The sequence below is a fragment of the Perissodus microlepis genome, chromosome 13 (assembly GCF_051167445.1).
Source record: "Perissodus microlepis isolate ML-2025 ecotype Zambia chromosome 13, ASM5116744v1, whole genome shotgun sequence".
NCBI lineage: Eukaryota > Metazoa > Chordata > Actinopteri > Cichliformes > Cichlidae > Perissodus > Perissodus microlepis.
The window spans coordinates 9280354-9298916 of NC_140473.1; the positions used below are offsets into that span (position 1 = coordinate 9280354).

General features: G+C 42.3%; 3 protein-coding genes across 7 annotated transcripts in view; 1 reads left to right on the top strand and 2 right to left on the bottom strand.

Annotated features, from left to right (window-relative positions):
• Positions 1-6315: 6315 nt before the first annotated feature.
• Positions 6316-9250, bottom strand: ntpcr (nucleoside-triphosphatase, cancer-related). The gene is made up of 5 exons (XM_084949446.1): positions 9143-9250; positions 8604-8766; positions 8421-8517; positions 7567-7782; positions 6316-7057 (listed from the first exon to the last, which is right to left on the bottom strand). The coding sequence occupies exons 1-5, from the start codon at positions 9174-9176 to the stop codon at positions 6980-6982; spliced, it is 588 nt and encodes a 195-aa protein (XP_084805572.1). The 5' UTR covers positions 9177-9250; the 3' UTR covers positions 6316-6979.
• Positions 9251-10454: 1204 nt separating this feature from the next.
• On the bottom strand, positions 10455-13163 carry map10 (microtubule associated protein 10). The gene has a single exon (XM_084949444.1). The coding sequence runs from the start codon at positions 13149-13151 to the stop codon at positions 10593-10595; it is 2559 nt and encodes an 852-aa protein (XP_084805570.1). The 5' UTR covers positions 13152-13163; the 3' UTR covers positions 10455-10592.
• A 408-nt stretch (positions 13164-13571) lies between these two features.
• sipa1l2a (signal-induced proliferation-associated 1like 2, genome duplicate a) overlaps positions 13572-18563 on the top strand; it is an 81920-nt gene continuing 76928 nt past the window's right edge. For 2 of the 5 annotated variants that reach the window (XM_084949440.1, XM_084949439.1), the window contains exon 1: positions 13573-13850. The gene's annotated coding sequence lies outside the window, so the exon portion shown is untranslated. Of the gene's footprint in view, positions 13851-18563 lie in introns of all 5 variants that reach the window. The other 3 variants (XM_084949437.1, XM_084949442.1, XM_084949443.1) reach the window with 3 other exon arrangements.

The following is an 18563-nucleotide window of genomic DNA, read 5'->3' on the forward strand; positions in this document are numbered from 1 at the left end:
TTAGCATTACAAAATATCTACTGATTCCCTAAAAGATGCCTCAAACAGATGGCTTAGAACACAGAGTGCGCATGAAAATACACTGAAAACTGCAAAGTCAAAAAATATCTTAAAATGCTAATTATTTCCATGTGTGATGACCTATAGGACCTACATAAGTATGAGCATGGGCTGTGTTTGATCTATAAGAGCAGCTCATATCAGCTGAGGTGCAAATGCTGTGTCTGAAATTTTAATTTCAAATTTGAAAGTCCTCACACTTCATGCAAAGGCTAAAAATTGCTGAACTGTTAATTCAAGTGGAAGAGACTACCATGGCTGAACTGTTTTTGGGAGCAGTTTAAGCTGTGGAAACATTAGCTGAGCTGAGCTTGAAGTCTCTGTCCTTGATAACTTTCAACATGCACTAGTTACATGCAGACCTTCATAACATACTATGATTGTACCATTAGGCCTGCACATACATAATAAACTATGTCATTTTACCCTGCAACCACTAAATAAAATTTGTGTTGAGTAACACTATCACTGACTTTAACCCCCCCCCCCCCCCCCCCCCCCAAAAAAAAAAACCAAAACAGTTGTGAACTGTACTTTTAAGTCAGACCATGCTGCCAAAAGTCACAGCGTGGTCTTGGCACATACCTATACATACACACATGCACAGAGCAGCTACAGTAGCGTGTGCAATGGAAAAAAGTTTGAACAGTTTTGCATTTGTGGTGTAAATTTGTCAGAAGCACCCAACAGAGGCATTAATCACAGCAGGTCGACAATCTGTGAATCATTATCCACACGCTGTAGAGATGAATACCTCTTGACTCGACCCTTTCAATATCCTGCAAAGCGCTCCATATATTTGTTCAGTTTATGTAACGCTGCGATAATCTATATGTCATTAGAGCACTCTGCGGTGGTGGAGTTAATGATCCACAGTGACATTCTTGATATGGCATAAAGCTGCTGCATGTACATATGGCAGCTATTTTCTTGATGTACACTGAGTAGAAACGTTTGAGGGTTTTACTCTCTATATATATTTTTTCTCTTTTGTAAAGTTTTGGAATGACGGACACATCAGCTCAGCGGCCCTGAGGGGAGCAGTACCAGCCAATCAATGGCTCACCATAACCCAGATTATTGTGTCTTCTTTGCCCTCTGACCCTACATATCATCCACTGACAGCTCCTGCTCCTTCCTCCACAGCTCCTAGGGGCTATTTTAACCCTCCTCTGAAGACACAGTGATGCTTCTGGAGGCTTTGAGTTTAGGATCATGTAGCGGAGCAATGGATACCAACTCACACCCATGCACCTCCGCTCTTTGTTTGATACGTTTCCTCTATCTAACCACTAGATACTGACCACAAGATATATCCAACCCAAGGTGAAGCCAGCTGATGCAAAACTGGCCATGTTCCTCTTACAGGATGTATGACTCCTCACACATGACACATTCCCACAGGAAATAGGTTAGTGGTTTCTCTTGAACAACACAGAACTGTTACGTTGAAATAAATATACAGCTGTGCAACCCATTGTATGAATAGTAAAGGGGAAAAATGTGCATTTCTGAGATCGTGGAAGGATTTATTTATGCCATTATTTCATGTTTTCTTTTATATTTGTCTTTCATTCTGTAAAGTGAGCTTTTGCAGGAAAGGTATGCTGGCAGCTCAGGCACAGGCTTTGAAATCCAACACTGTCTGCCTCCAGCAGCCCCGGGGAGCCCATGAAGGTGAGGTAATGGGAAGAATGGTTTAGGAGCTATCTGCGGTGGGCAGCAGGGTGGAATAATGGTTAGGAGCCCGGATCAAACAGCGTAATTTCCACTGGCTTTGGATCCTTTCTGACATTAACTGCCCACCTGTCAGGATCCGCAGACTTTTGCCATACTTATTAGCACAGTGAGGTGTGGACTGACTCAGGATTTTTTTTTTTACCACTATGTGGTGTGGGGACAGTGGACTTGGATTACCCATTGTGACTTGGATTACTGCTGGGTTTAAGGCATTATACACAGACACAATAGCTTTTTGGTATTATCCATCCTGCCACAATACAAGGCTGTGGAGATGGATAGAACAGTAGGAGTAGTAGTAAAGTAGTTTCAGTAGTTAGTGTGTGTGGATTTTTACACAAATCTCTAATCAGTCTAATGATAATCCCCATGCAGCTGAGTTATAGCACCTAAGGCTCCTCACTCGTGGCAGAAGTAGAAACTAATTTTAAAGAAGTCCACTTCTGCTATCTGTGCACAGAGCCTTTCAGGTTTATTTGGGTAAACAACCGACTGAGTGAACTGCATGGCACAGATATTTGTGGAGCCTGTTTGGCCGTTGCTATGTGAATATTTGGCTTGTTAATGAGCACGCTGCCAGAAGGTTTTCTGCAAGGTGAATTAAAGCTCAGATAGCTTTCTGGGAATATATCTGAAATTGCAAAGTCTGGTTGTAATACTCTGGGGGGGCCAGGGGAAACCCAGTGGCAAAAAAACCCAGAGAAAAATATTAAAGCTCACATACCCAGGCTACACTGACAAATGACCTTGATTTAAGGGGAGTATTGCTAAGTACTTACCATGTGCAGGCTTTGGCACAGAGAAATCTGACATCACAGATGTTAAGAAGCTTTAGCCTCACATCTTACAATAAATCATAGTCATCTTGGGAAATAAAGAGTGAATTTGAGATCTGTTTTTTGTTTTCTTTTTTTGGGAGAAAGTTGGACTTGTTGTTTATCTCCCACATGGTCTTTGAACAATATGTTAGATTCTTATCAGTAGTGCTTGGCCTTTTGGCCAAGGGCTTCTCGGACAATATATCATACATCCCCCGCCTCTACAGCTGTCAATGTGCCTCCTGGGCTGGTGCCACATAGTGCAATAAGTGGGGAGAAATTTCCTCATCTAAGCCCCCAGCTCCCCGCCACTCTCACTCACACAGCCCCAACCCTTCCCTCCAACCAGAAAGCTCCCTTTTGTCCTGGATTGTTTGTAAGCTCTTTGCATTTCTATGCCCTCCATGTGCTGGATAAAGGGTGGAGGGTGTCACACAGACATCTGTCACACAGATATGGTGAGAATGCATCTCTGCGATATGGATATTAGTTCACTTCATATTCATTCAAATTGTTCTACAGGGTGGGCCATTTATATGGATACACCGTAATAAAATGGGAATGGTTGGTGATATTAAAGTCCTGTTTGTGGCACATTAGTATATGTGAGGGGGCAAACTCCTCAAGATGGGTGGTGACCATGGTGGCCATTTAGAAATCGGCCATCTTGGATACAACTGTTGTTTTTTTCAATAGGAAGAGGGCCATGTGACACATCAAACGTATTGGTAATGTCACAAGAAAAACAATGGTGTGCTTGGTTTCAATGTAACTTTATTCTTTCATGAGTTATTTACAAGTTTCTCTTTGTTCACAGCCATCTGGTGAACGCAGTAACCGGGTCATTGCAGCAGATTTCAATGCAAGACACCCTACGAGACCACCCATCTCCCATGCTACAGTTAGCAAACTGCTTGCTAAGTTTCGTGAAACTGGTTCAGTGTTGGATTTGCCAAAATGTGGACGCAAGAAAACTGTCACTAATGAAGAAACATCAGTGGCTGTCCTAGCTTCATTCAGCAAGAGCCCACAGCGCAGCACTCGCCGCATGTCACTGGAGAGTGACATTAGTCGAACATCCCTTCGGCGGATTTTAGCTACTCACAAATGGCACCCTTACAAACTCCAGCTACTGCAGCATCTCAACGAGGATGACCCAGATCGGCGCACAGAATTTGCAGAATGGGCAAAACAAAAATTGGAACAGGACCCTCAGTTCACGCAGAAGATTCTGTTCAGTGATGAGGCAAACTTTTATGTGAATGGTGAAGTTAACAAACAAAACCACCGCTATTGGTCTGACACTAACCCACATTGGATGGATCCCTCCAAGACTGTTGGAACAACAAAAGTGATGGTTTGGTGTGGTATATGGGGTACAACGATAGTGGGTCCATTCTTCATCAATGGAAACCTCAAGGCCACTGGATATTTGAAATTCCTACATGATGATGTGTTTCCCTCTTTATGCACTGAAGCTGGCACGTTCCCTGAGTTTTTCCAGCAAGATGGTGCACCACCACATTATGGGTGCCAGGTCCGAGCATTCCTAGATGAACAGTTTCCTGGAAAGTGGATTGGTCGTCGTGGGCCAGTTGAATGGCCCCCAAGGTCTCCCAATCTGACCCCCTTAGACTTTTATCTTTGGGGTCATCTGAAGGCAATTGTCTATGGTGTGAAGATACGAGATGTGCAGCACCTGAAACTACGGATACTGGATGCCTGTGCTGGCATTTCTCCTGCGGTGTTGCTATCAGTGTGTGAAGAGTGGGAGAAGAGGGTTGCATTGACAATCCAACACAATGGGCAGCACATTGAACACATTTTATAAGTGGTCAGAAACTTGTAAATAACTCATGAAAGAATAAAGTTACGTTGAAACCAAGCACACCATTGTTTTTCTTGTGACATTACCAATAAGTTTGATGTGCCACATGGCCCTCTTCCTATTGAAAAAACAAAAGTTGTATCCAAGATGGCCGACTTCTAAATGGCCACCATGGTCAGCACCCATCTTGAGGAGTTTGCCCCCTCACATATACTAATGTGCCACAAACAAGACTTTAATATCACCAACCATTCCCATTTTATTACGGTGTATCCATATAAATGGCCCACCCTGTAGATTGCCTTTGATGGAACAATCCTCACAGTACACATTAATACAGTACCTTCAAGCCCCCTGGGAATACGTCTATTGTTCCAGTTGCACAGTGGTTGTACATGAACAAAATCATGGTGTTTACAGAAAACCACAATAACCATATATCATAATATTACCATAAGACTGGGAACAAAACATAGTTGGTTTGTGTGTGTGTATTTTGACATATTTCTACCCTTATACATAGTCATACATTGGAGTTACATTCACACAGAACATATTGATCCTGTTATTGGGTGATTTGCGATCTTTATTGTCGAGTACTTTCAGCTCTTTCAACCATTCCATCATTATTTTAAACCATCAACTTTACCAAACTATCTATTTTACCATTTATTCACTGCTTTAACTGAGTTATCACTACTGTGCCTTGCATTCACTTCATTGTTTGCACTGCTTATCCATTTTTAGCTCTGTATTCATGCTCTTGCGCTCTCAGCACATGGTGTTCAGGTGTTACAGCTGAGCTTTGTTAAAGTAACCCACAGTCTTTCTGTGCTTTCCCTGCCAGCAAGTGCCCCCGGCTGGGAATCACTTCTGTCAATGATATGCCCACAACATGACAGTTTGGACAGCATGGTTGCTAATTACATCATAACGCATCGAATGCATCCACACACACCCTTGATTTGGTACAACTGGCAAGGCCTTGGCTGCTGTTACATAACCCATCTGCTGTCTTGCTGCAGGGTGCTGACAATCACCTTCCAGTCAGGAGAGCCGCCTCCCTCGGCGCTACGCTACGCTTTGCCTTGCCCTGCCCTGAACCGCACCGTCCACTCTGCAGCAGCTACAGCAACATCATGTTGCCATGTTAGCTGAAAGATGCGACCAGTGAAATGTTGACTTTGAAGACGTTTCCGCGACTGCTGCTGGTGCCAGCGGATCCAGCCGTATGTCAGCGGAGCCCACAAAACAGATGCTGGCGCAGCAGCGTGTCTGACGCACGTCACAGCTGGCAGCTCTTTCTGCAGCCAGCCTGACAGGTTACATCAGTTATACAAGCGTTGTTTTTATTTATTTTTCAAAGTGAAAAGTATTTTCACTTTGAAACGACCCAAAGATGCTTTGGTTTTGAGACAAACAGCTTTGCCAGAGGGTTTCTATTAAAAACCTTTATGCGACTGCCAGACTGTGGAGCTCACGCAGAGAGAGGGAGAGATTCCACTTGCAGCGAGCTGATGCAAACGATCAGCAAACTCGGGAACTTTGAATGTACTTGAGCTACTTCACCTCACTCATAGCCACTGGCACAGCTCACCAAATTTTTTTAATATCTGTTTACTTGTAATCAAAATATGCATTTTACCTTTGCAAGCCTTCATAAATCACTTTGAAGCTTTTTTGTGAAAGCATGCCAACATCTCAAAAACCTTAAATCCACTGATGCTGTTTATCCTTCACTTTAATCTGACTACGCACTGATATTGATGAATATCTCATGACCGAGTGTGGAATCCACGCAAAGTGCAACATATTTATTTGCGCCGGAGAACACGAAAACACTTGCCAGTAAAGAAAATGAACAATAAATACCCGAGAAAAACAAACTGTTTATTTTTAAATTATTTTCTGTTCACATTAGACGATGAATAAACCATGAAAGGATGGGCTGCATCGTTAAATATTGATCGACTTTCAATGAGAACAGCCTCAGGTTGATGAGACAAACTGAGGCTCGCATAGCAAAGAGCTAAATGAGTCAACAGGGGCACGGCTTCGTTCGCCCCTTTATTAAAAACGGCAGCACCACCTGACTTTGTGGGGAAAATAAAATGATATTTTATACTAACAGAAGAAAAATGCCTTCTGATGTCTCTATAAATCAGTTAAACAATAAAGACCTGTTTTTGAGGCTTTGACGTATTCACCCAGAAACTGAACTATTTCCCCGCTGTCTTCCATCTCACAATCAATTATTCAGCATGTACACCAGTCTGAGGCTGTATGAGAAAGGGAAAAAAAATTAATTGTGTACATAAATAAATGCATGCGACACACCAACTCCCCCAGCAGCCAGGGATGCCTCTAAGCTTGGGTTGCAACCCCAGTTGCGAAGCGCGGGTAGATCCATTTAATCGTCTCTGGCTGTTTGAACTGTTCCAGCGCCGACACTTAGAAAACTTGTAGTCAGCAAAGAGCCACACGCGAGCTGCAGGGGTTTTTCCTTTTTAGTGGCTCCATACGAAGCTCAATATTAGGCTTTCGACTTTAAACATTCCTGCAGTGTCTCTAAGATGTCTTGTAGAATAGCATTTCTGTTCTCCTTAGACACCTAAATGGGAAAAAGAAACAAGTAAACAAAGAATTTAGAAAGTGTTTGTAGCCTGTGTGAGCAGAATATACAGCCATGCATTAAATACAAAGATTAATATGAAATAAATATAGAAAATAATGTCCAATGCCTAATCTGACCTGCTGCAATACAAGTGAAATTACCAATGGTATGTCTTAAAAAAAAAAAAAAAGTTCATTCTGCCTCATGTAATAACTCCCCCAGCCTGAGAGGGAGTACAGTGAGTAGTTTGCATGACAAAATCCATAACTGAGTCTTCCGTGATGAATTATTTTGACATTTGAGACCTCCCTTTGTTGTTAAATCAGTCACGCATGATTTAGAGTTAATCCTGCCGTAGGAGAGGGATAATGCAGGGCATGGCCCCTGTATGTTAGTGAACAGACTGCTTCCTAAGGCCAAGTGGATGCACTCTAAGCAGAATCCTAAAGTTATCAAAATCTGTTTTAAAATAGCAGGGAAAGCATACTAGGATTATTTATACTCACAGTGAACACCTTGACGTCCCTCCTGTTCCGCACCTCTTCGACCAGCCCCAGGGGTTTACCTTTAGGGATGGGGATGGTGCCCAGGATGGTGCAGGAAGAGCTATCTAAGGTCTGTCTCACTGCCCTGATGAAAGACTGGCTGAAGAGCTCCATTTTCCCAATCTCATCGATGACAAACACCTTCCTGCTGCTGCTGCTTCCATCCGCCGAACCAATCTGGAGATGAACGATGCAGACATTACATGGAGTAGTGGGGCTCAAGCTAACGATTACTTTGTCATCAATTGATCTTTAATTATAATGTCAGCAAATCCTTTGGTCTGTAAAACACCAGAAAAAAAGAAAAGAGAAATTTCCTAGTTACTTAAAATCAAGCACAATCCATCGGAGGAGATATCTATTCATTTAAGCACTAAAGACTATTTTGGATGCTTAGTTTGGTTAGTTAAGGGAAACATCTTTTACAGGCAGACGCTCGTCGTTTTAATATTTCACGTATGACTGACACCGAAAGCGTTTTGCGTGATGCTACACTGCAGATCTGCTGTGATTACAGAGAGAGTGAGATGAAAGTGAACCACGCGCTGCCGAGGCACAGACATCTTTCTTTACAGCGCATGTGTAGGCGTCACTCCAGGTTCACTTTACATGCTGGATTAATCACGGTCAGTGACAGCCAGACGGCACCACGAACACTAAAAATGCCACTGTGGAATTTACGTGTTTGCAAGCTTCCAATTATTCCATCAGTTTTCAGAAAAAAAATCAAAGTGGAGGGGAGAAGGGAGTCTTTCGCTTGCTGTGATCTACTGATGAGGGTGGCTTTAAAAAAAGCCCATGTGCTGCTTACTTACATTTCTGAAGAGGGGGAGAGCCAGATTTTCAAATGAAGGCAAGTCGACCACATACTGGCCAACTGTGTACTCCCGCCTGCCGTGAGGCTGGCTGTCTCTACAAGTTAAAAAAGACGTGAGTCAAAACAAAGTGAGAAAAAGAGAGCAGGCAGTTTGAGTGAGACTGCATGACAACACCGCTACCTGATTCTGGACAGGTGGCCCCTCGCTCCTGTCAGGGTGACCACATCAAAGCCGACTCTCCGGCCCCCTTCCCTGACCTCCTCCGTGTAAAAGCCTTCAACTCCCACTCCTGATGACACTAAAGCCTCGCAGGCTTTCTGGACCAGGGTGGTTTTCCCCACACCTGAAGGCAAAACAGACAAACTGTCAAACAACTGAAATATCACCGTTTCAAGCTGAGGGATCCTGCCTTAAGTATTACTATGGTAAATCAATGTATTTAATCCTTACAGCTCTCAGACGATTAGGTAGCATAATATATTCATGTAAATCATCAAAAATATCGCGTCACTCAAGAATAATAAACACAAACTAAACGAAACAAAAAAGGCTGAAACGTTAATTGGGTTTGTTACCCGAATAAGAGTAACTGGAACAAGCTAACCTTCATTCAAATCAACGTTAAGACTGACTTTTTCTTTGCTGGGACTTAAAACAGCTGACTGACCGCTTTAGATTTACAGCGACTTTAGCTTCAGCAGCTCACTGCTGACTGTTACCTGGAGGTCCTGTCAGTAATACGTGCTTGAACATTGTGGTTTCCACCGTCCAACGTGTTCCTGCAGCTCTTCCGGACACAGAGTTGACGCATGCGCAGTAAGAGGTAAAACTTAGGACGGCACATTTAACGATTTTTTAAATGATTTTTTTTTTTTAAAAACCAAATCATCTATAAAAGACAAGTTAAATGGGTACATTTATAAAAAAAAAAAATGTTTGCCATAAACAACTTATTTTTCTTTAAAAAATAAAACTTGGGTTTTATACAACTTTAATATAGAGTTTAACAATTTAATGTGAAAGAACAATAAATTGAAGAGGTCAAACAAATGTACTGGATCAACAAGTCCAACATTTCCAAGTAAAAGTTAGTGAAGTATACGGTTGAATAAAACTAACATTTTCCGAATTATTAAGGTGTAGCTGGTTAACTCTTTTATGCAAGATGCCTTGTATGAAATGCCAAGACTGCCCAAATCTTATATAAATAATATTGCTTGAAATCCATCAAAAACATAATTTAAGTAAAACGTGTATTTTAAAAAGTCTAAAATGTGATATAGATTACTATTTGTTTGAACTTGTGTTGCATTTCTTTGCCTTTGTATTCATTCCCCTATTGATAACGTTCCAGTTTTTCAGTTTTATCCATTGCAAAGTTATTAGTTTAAGTATGCATTCATGTGTGTGTGATTATCTTCAGATATGTTAAGACAGCCATTTCAATTGTGGATCTGACAACAATGGATTAATATTTAAAAATTTGACTTCACAACACACTTTGACAGCCTGCCCTCTGAACACGAAAACAGAAACACATAATGAAATGTAGAAAGAAAATATTGAAATAAACCAACTTCTAAATAGGATGACACATACAAAGAAAAATAATAGTTAAATACGTATGAACAAAGAAATTTAAACAGATAGTAATTTAAAAGACATAATTGAAAGTGGTATAAGGTTGTATCATGCCTGATAATTTATTTATCTGTATACATATAAATATTATTTCCATACAGTCTTTGTTTTCCTTGTCAAATGATGTGAGGGGGTAAATGGAAAGTAGCAGGTGGAATTTAAAGGAAATGCCCTGAAATCAGGAGCTGCTACAGGACCTGGAGATTTTCAGCTTGTGACTAAATCTGCTGATTTGGCGCTTTTATGCTAAATGATTTGCATAAATGGCATGCTTATAGAGATTTTTCATCCTCTTATATGTTATCTAAAGACTCATGGCCCAAAGCTTAATGCAATTATCTAGTAGCTCCAGTATTAACTGAGTGATTAAGATAAAAAATGATTGCAAAATTTCCAAAAACGTCTTTATTCAAGCGCATTTGCAGACATTAAGAAAAGGAATTAAATATACAAGTTGATTTCTTTGCTACATACAATACTACAATTCTTGATGTTACCATAGGGTATATTTATATGCTTTTTCCCCCTTTACATAGTGTACCCAGGGAGTTTGCTGGCCACTAGCTCAGAGATATGCTGATACTCTTTCCTGAAATCCAGAGATCCCAGTTCATCCTCCAGTTCCTCTACCTCCTGGGGTTCAACGGAGGACACAGAGTCTGTAGACAATCCTCGAATGGGGATGCTGTGGTTGGCTAACGCGCTCGTCTGATCTCTCGATGACATCAAACTCTCAGTGCAGGAAGTCATTTCCACTCTGCCACTCGCTGACATCTGCTTTCTACTTTGCAGGGAGGCTGACCTGTCTCTGTCACACTCATCAGAGGAACAGCTGAGGGCAGAGGTTTGGGTACGAGGTCGGATGATGTGTGTACCCCTCAGAGTATGCTTTGGAGAGCTGGGGGCTTTGATGGGCACAGGAAGGGGGACTGATCTTCTCTGGACGCTGTCGGATTCCGAATCAGAGTTCCAAAAGCGAACTGGAGACTTTGGAGTCTTTGCTCTGGAGGGCTCGGGGCTGCTCAAAGGGTCAGGAGAGTAGGCATCACTGGGCTCGAGACTGTTAAAGTCATCAACATAGTCTGCTTCCTCATTTCCATCCCAGCTGGAGTCTGAAAATGAAGACTTTGAGCTGCTGCGTCTGCGGCTTCTTGAAGATTCAATTTTATCTCCGCGCCTGTCAGATTCAGACTGTGATTGATCTGATTCGCTGTGATGCTCGCTCTTGTCTTTGCTTTGGGGAACACTGTCAGTATCCACGCTGGGGATGTGAATACATTTCGAGACTCTTTCAGAAAGAAGAGACTTTTCTGAAGTTGTCGGAGAGCCTCTGCATTGTTTACCCTCGACTTTCACATGATGTTTTTTCTGTTTTAGTGTGATTGTTTCCTGTAGCGCAGAATCCCGGCTGATGCTCTGCATCACCGTCTCAATATTTTCATTAAAATCAGAGCTCCTCTTTATTACCGACTTCTTTTTTCCAGACTTAATGGTTTTATGACCTAACCCAGTCTTTTCGTTTACTTGTGTTTTATTCTGTTTTAACTCCTCACATTCACGACGGTTTACTCTGAGAGGAGAAATCTGCTTCAGCCTTAGATTAAACGTTTTAGTTGTTCCACACACAAGCTTCTTCCTGGGTGATTTACATGAGCTTTTACTCTCAAGCAACATATTTTCTTTTTTGTCCTTTAGTTTTACAGAATCAGGTCTAACTATATGTGTGGAAACATTTCTGGGGGAATGAAAGTGTCTCAGATGAGGAAAAGTTTCCTGTTTGGTTTTCTTCAGGGATTTGGTTTGTGCCTTCTGTGGTGTGTTTTTAGCTAAAAGCTCTGCAGAAGCAGGCCTGTATATCCAAGCTAGACTGGGGTGAACAGTCAAGGGCTGGTTGCTGTTTAGCTGTGACAGTTCAACGAGCAGAGCGTTTAGCAAAGGCATCCGCTGTAAGGCTTCCCCGAGGACATTTGGAGGCATTGTGCTTGTTTCTTGGTTTCTTATTTTCGCATCGTGTCTCACTTCTGAATGCATCGCTGGAGAACTTGGAATTTCCACTTCCTTTTCATCCACTTCTTCCTCTGAACGTGAATCTTCAAAAACAGGAGCTTCTGAATCCAGAGTCCATGATTTGTAATCACCTTGTTCATTTACTCCTTTTTCCTCTGCAGAATAGTAAAGATGTGGGGGACAGAATACAGTTAAATCCTCCTCAGAATCATTTTCAGCTTGGTCTTGTGGTCTGTGTTCAGTACCATCAAACACGTCATCGTCTTCCTCCTCCTTTCTATCTTTACTTAACAAAACTTCTGCATTTAATTCCCCTTTGCTTTGGGCTTTTCCGCTACACTGTGGGGTTGGTGAGCAGACATTTCCAGAGTCAGGAGGCTGCGATGTAGACTTGTTTGTCTCCTTGACATGTTCTTGTGCCTGCTGCCCTCCAGGCACTCTCTCCCTCTCTGTGATGTGTGGCAGCAGACTCGCTCCTAGACATAACAGTTTATAACTCAGGGACATTGCTCCGACTTTCTCCCCCGCGAGGTTGCATATAGAGACAATAAGCCCCCTTTCTATGTGATAGGAGGGACTAGAAACCCCCCGTTCAGTCACATCCTGCCTGATTCTGTCCATCGCTTTAGCCAGTGATATCATACAGGAGCCGACTAACTTGGGACTCTCCTCTGTAACATCCAGCACCATACCATACAGCGGGGTGTTGGACAGCTGTACGTGCAGTGAGTTTAAGTCCATTTTGAAGAAACAACACTTTCCTCTGTTAAAGGCGAACATTCCAGGTTTCTCCTTTTCATTGTGCCCGGGGTGGTTACTGCTCCCGCTGATCTGCTGCTGTTGCTGCTGTGACTGATAAATTAGCAGCGTCGGAAAGTTCAGGAGTGTGACTCCCAGAGCCAACTCGTTAAGGATTTTACAATTTTTCTCTACTCGAATGTATTCCACTAAAAGCTCCAATGAAAACAGAGTCTCTGGATTATCGCTGTTTAGTTGTCCCGACATTCCGAAAGCTGTTTGGCCACAGAGAACCAAAGGGCTAACTATCAAGATGTCAGATAATCCGCTTTTAGCTTCCATCGGCTTCCATGGAAACAGCTGTCGCGAGGGTTTTACGTCAGAGCGCGAGATTTGTGGGAAATGATGTTTCTCTACATACGACGCGGACTTAATTAATTAGCCAGTCGACAATTTCGGGGGAGGTGGGTTTTTTGCGCGTTTTATTTATTTTTTTTATAAAATAGCTATTACTTAAATTTGGAGCGCTTGTTCACAAGTTTAAATCGAGAAGCATAGAAAGCACAAAAACCGATTGACGCGGAAAGAAAAGCGATATTCAGGTAGTTCGAGGGAATAACTTTCCTGCAGTTCACCAGATGGTGCCACTGTGGGGCTTATTGGACTTATACCCTAAAATAGACTCGTGGCAAATAGCAACAAGGCCACCAGACTTAGTTTGCAGGACAGTTTCATTAGACGCCTTTAGGTTCTTGTGGAGGGTTAGGGTTTATCTGGTAGTCTTCCTTCAATATTAACCTACAAACCTATATGTATAGGTCATCGCAGGAGAGCGGAGTAGCGGTGGGCGGAGCCTCGCTGCGTGTCGTCATCACGCAGAAAGGTGCTGGATGGGTATCGCTATGGTCCGTGCTACTTCAGTCTGCCGGAGACTGAAAGGGGGAGATGTGAGAGCGACTACGGCAGCTTCAGCTGGTTTTACCTTTTACGGATAACTAACGCCGTTAACAACCGGGACAGGACACCGGCTCGGATTTGAAGGTAAGGCCTGCACGCCCTTTTTCGTTCTACCTCTGAAGGTAGCAACAAAGTAAAAAAGTGAAGCTGGGGAACTAAAAGCGGGGAGCGCTGCACACGGGCAGAGTGGCAGAGGCGTACAAACTCAGCTGGCACGTCGATGGTAATGGTGAACACAAAGGATAAAGTTGATTTCAAGCACCGATGGTGGTGCAGTCCGAGCGAGGGGTGGAGGTTATGATGTTTCAGGAGTGGACTTTATGTATATATATTGTGGTATATTGCAATAAGCAGCAGCTGCATAAAGTTACAACATATATAACCTATATTTGTCTCTCTTCCTTATGACTTATGCTGCTGGTCAGTTTAACTGGATTCCTGTTTGTTTACTCAGGACATTGCAAGCTTTACAAATAAAGCCGTTTCAGTGTAAAACATCTTTATTTTAACATTCTTGGAGACAGAGTGCAAGCTTCTTATTTCGGTGTGATTTTGAAGGAACTGTGTGTTTGATAACGTTTACTTATGGTAGTGGTGATGGTTTGTGATGGGGGACGTGGGGGCACAGTGGACTGGAGTATTTTTGAATGAATCTGTTTTGAGTGGCGTGCTTCCATTAAAACGGTGGGGGGCGATAAAGGCAGCTTTGCCCAACTGGCCGTGTGTAATAAAGCCTTCACTTGCTTACCAGCCCATATGCTCTCACCAACCATTTTTAATATTTTCCTCCGAGAACCTGAGTGGGATATGTTTTTTTTATGTAAACAATTTGCTGTTGTGTTTTGTGTCCTTTTTGTGGTTTTACTTAGCAGTAGATTGTTATTATGAGCAGACAAAAGACAGTTCCCCCCTCCAACAGTCCCGGTTGTTTGGTTTCTTCATAAATAATATCTGGCAGCCAGCTTCTACACAGCATATACAATCTTGTTTGGTTGCTGGCCGCTTCTGTGACCTATTCAACATACACTGCACTGTATACTCCACTGGGAAAGTAAGTCCAGTGTTGTTTGTCCTTAAGCACCATATCCTTCCTGCAGGAAGTTGAGCCTCCACGGTAACTAAATCCCCAATAAAGGGAAATAAATAGGCCCAATTCTCTGCTGATGGCAGGCTACAGATACGACTAGGTGCTAGGAGTGTAAATCCTGAGTTTCTATTGCTTAATTTACAGTCCTCTGCATGTGTTTCCTTTTGTCTTTGCAGCTTACATCTGACCACATCAAGCATACATAGTTCTCTGCTCCCGGAGCGCTTAAAATCAATAAGGCACCATTATTTTTCACAGGGCTTTGAGTCTGGGAAAGATTAGTTTTCCAGGGGATTTGCCGAACTAAGTAGGCAGAGAAGTGTTTTAAGATGGTATGTTCATGGCCTGCTTTAATGTTTAACTTTTTTTTTTTTTCTTTCCTTTTAACACTAAAAATGCTTGGCTTAACTGCAGCTGTCATAGGGAAGCAACCTGAACGGGTGCAAAGATGTCTGTAATGATGTGTGGAATATTAAGCAATATTGTGCACAATAGTCAATTGTTATTATTCTTTGTACATAATGGAACCCTAATCCGTTTTATCTTCTCATTCTCGCTATCATCATGCGCATATTTCTGTTAGGCTACCTTTCTAGGTTGGATTAATGTCTTTTGTTAATTTCTGGCTTCTGAGTTTTACATTTGAAAGTTACATTGTAGAAGCAAATGTAGGGTTTTTTTTCAGATGATAAAAGATTAAAGATAATGTAGATGAGATTAAGCGTCCTGGGTACCCCATCTCACCCCCTGTCATTGGCACACTCCTGGAGCAAGACTTGCTCAGCAGCCACGATAATGACAGTGCCGTGGTAACTCCTTCAATCTTAATTTGAATAGGGATCTGTTGTGTTCTGCCATCAATAGGTTGCCGAGAGAGCCCCAAAGAAGAAATATGTGCTCATCTATTTCTAACAGCGCCTTCTGCATGACTAACCAGACAATGGGTAATTGAGCCAGATAGATATGTCTTTCAAAATAAAGTTATGTGCGCAGCTGAACAATAAGGCACCTGTCAGGTCTGGCAGAGAAACGGCTTCCTGTGACATGCCCGTGGGCCATATCCAGTTGTTATCATTGCAGAGCTGTTTAGGATGTCTTCCGGGCTACTGGGCCTGGAGACGCCTAACTAGAATTACAGCCATTATCCTTGGGTTGTGTCACAGAAACTGTCTGTGAAGATATTACTGTAACACATCGATTATTTAACAGTGTTGGCGGATATCAATCTTCTCACATCAGTTGCTTGCTTGGGATGTTTCTTTTCTTTCTTTTGTTTCTGTTCCCACGGTGCTTTCCTACCAGCATGCTGACAAGTCATAATTTGGAAAACAGCAGAAGTGAAACAAAACTGCTAAAGGTCTTGGGTTTAAGCCAAGGTTTTGTTTTTTTTAATAATGATGATGCATTTCTCGCCATTGAAGGATTCTCTTGCAACCATTTCCAACCAGTCCCACACCCCTTTCATGTGATGAGGATCAGAAACCTCGTCTGGTGCGTGCCAGCTGACTGGCTGGCTGGCTAGCTAGGAGTCACAATGGGTCTCCCCAACCAAATCCTGTTGCTTCAAAACCAACCAACCAGCAGACAGGGGATCACATGCTGCCTGCTCATGTTGTGAGAGCCACTCTTTCTCTCCACCTTTTTTGCCAGCCTTTGTTTTGATTGCGGTCTGGATTTATGGAAGGATTTAAGTCAACTCACCGCTGTCAGGACAGCATAGATGAAGTCATTAGGATAATGTTGTTGTCGTTTTTTTGTGAATTTAGTCTTTGCTCCAGTTGGGGTCTGTTTGTGATGGATGTGGGTGATTCACTAAGCACTGTTCATAATGTGCCCAGAGTAGACAAAAGCTTCCTTTTTAATTTGGGATTATGAAATTTGTATCGCTGATGATCGGGTAAAAGCACCAGAACTATCATCAGTACCCCTCATTTACCTGGTAAACAATAAACCTTCCACATGGTTCTCAGAGGAGTATTGAGATATCTTGTTCTTGCTGCTGATCAGCATGGTGATTTTCCTATTGGGTTATTCATCAATTTTGTCTGCACTGTGCACAGTATGGTTTCTTAATGTGCAATCATTGTAATAGTATTAAGGTGCTAATTTTCTTGCTTAGTCACTGGTGTGTGCCAGTATTCATCTCAGGAAATCACTGTGAGAACAGGCCTCCCAAGTTCCATATTTCCACTCCTTATGCAAGATGGACAATTGAGACGTTATGGCTTGCGGTTTGTATCCTGGGAACATGGTAACAGCCTTGGTGTCTGGGACATGTATCCTTTGTTAATCTTTGTTGACCTTACTTTGGCATCTGATAGCGTCAGCAGGGGTGAAGGATGCTATACGATGTTTTGAAGCTCCTTGGCTCTAAGTCAGACAGTGACTAAGGAATAGCATGTTGCATTTTTATATGCTTAACACATTACTGTTGCTTGTCATCAAGACCAGCTTAACCAGCGTTGACCTTACCGTTTAACATGACCCCCACATAATTTTCAAAACCAGGCTGTATCCTGTTTGCAGGACAGACAGATGTGATGTTGACTACATGGCAGTGGTTTACAGACAGCAGACTGTACAACAATGCTTTGTCTGAAAGAAAATTGTTAATTGTCCATATGCCAGACAGAATTGTGAAATATGGGGCTTCTTGGTCTTGATGAGACTGCCTGTTTAAATAAAAGACTTAATAATTTAATATAGAAGGAATATCATTGCCATACTTATTAGCCATTCCCTCACCTCAAATCACAGGTTTATCCATACAGTCAGTATGGTGGTTTGTTAGAGTTGTGAGGGTTGTTGTTTCACCAGACTCATATTTAACATTGACTTTTTAAAAACTAAAATTAAAAAAGTCCCGTACATTATAGATTTGCAGCTGAGAAGCATGTGGGCGAATGCTTCTTCCTGCCCCAATGAGCTATGCTCACACCCACTGTGTTTGTACCATAAAGGCTGGAGAAATGCCAGTGAAAGTTATTTATGTGCTTTGTCTAAATGTTTTGTCGCTGGTTTGCAATGGAGAGGATAAGTCCTGGCTAGTCACTGACTTGATGGGAGCCAAGACCGGCAGTGACCCATAGGTTAAGTCAGTCTGTGTTTCCCCCGACAGGCCCGCACAATCGGGACAGCTGACCTCTGTTGTTGCAGCCAGCCCCCTTTGGGAGATAAGGAGGATTTGGTGCCCCTGTGCATACCTCCTCCCTACCGTAGTGGAAAAGAATAGCCCTGTTTAAGTAAATGGACATGGCTGGGTGAGGATGATGCAGACAGAGTCCAGACAGGATGTCATTTCTGTACACTTTTCTATCAGCGTGTCTTCGTCTGTTTATTGGAACCTCAGTATATCACATGTGTCACACACAGGAAGTGGAACCGGTTACTTGTTAGTAGGGCTGCTCGATTATGGCAAAAATGATAATCAGGATTATTTTCACTGAAATTGTGATCTCGATTATTTGACGATATTTATTTAATAATAACAATGTATTGAATAATGACTTTAAAGATTGTCAAAAAATAATATAAAATAGTGTGCAAATACTGATAACAGTGCAAATGTTTGCAATATAAGAAATAAATGAAAAATGTAAACATCTATGTTTAGTGAACTTTGCAGTGTTGCTCTGTGGTGCAGCTACGACACCGTAGCAAAGTTTACACACTGTGTCTACTTGATCCACGTCTGACTTCGCGAACCCATA

What these genes read in the sequence shown, in the direction of transcription:
- ntpcr (XM_084949446.1), bottom strand. Translation starts at nt 9,176, where the DNA reads ATGTTCAAGCACGTATTACTGACAGGACCTCCAG. An exon ending in GGCCACCTGTCCAGAATCAG is followed by an intron (nt 8,518 to 8,603) that starts GTAGCGGTGTTG and finishes TTTAACTTGTAG; the next exon opens with AGACAGCCAGCCTCACGGCA. An exon ending in GGGACGTCAAGGTGTTCACT is followed by an intron (nt 7,058 to 7,566) that starts GTGAGTATAAAT and finishes TTTCCCATTTAG; the next exon opens with GTGTCTAAGGAGAACAGAAA.
- map10 (XM_084949444.1), bottom strand. Translation starts at nt 13,151, where the DNA reads ATGGAAGCTAAAAGCGGATTATCTGACATCTTGATAGTTAGCCCTTTG.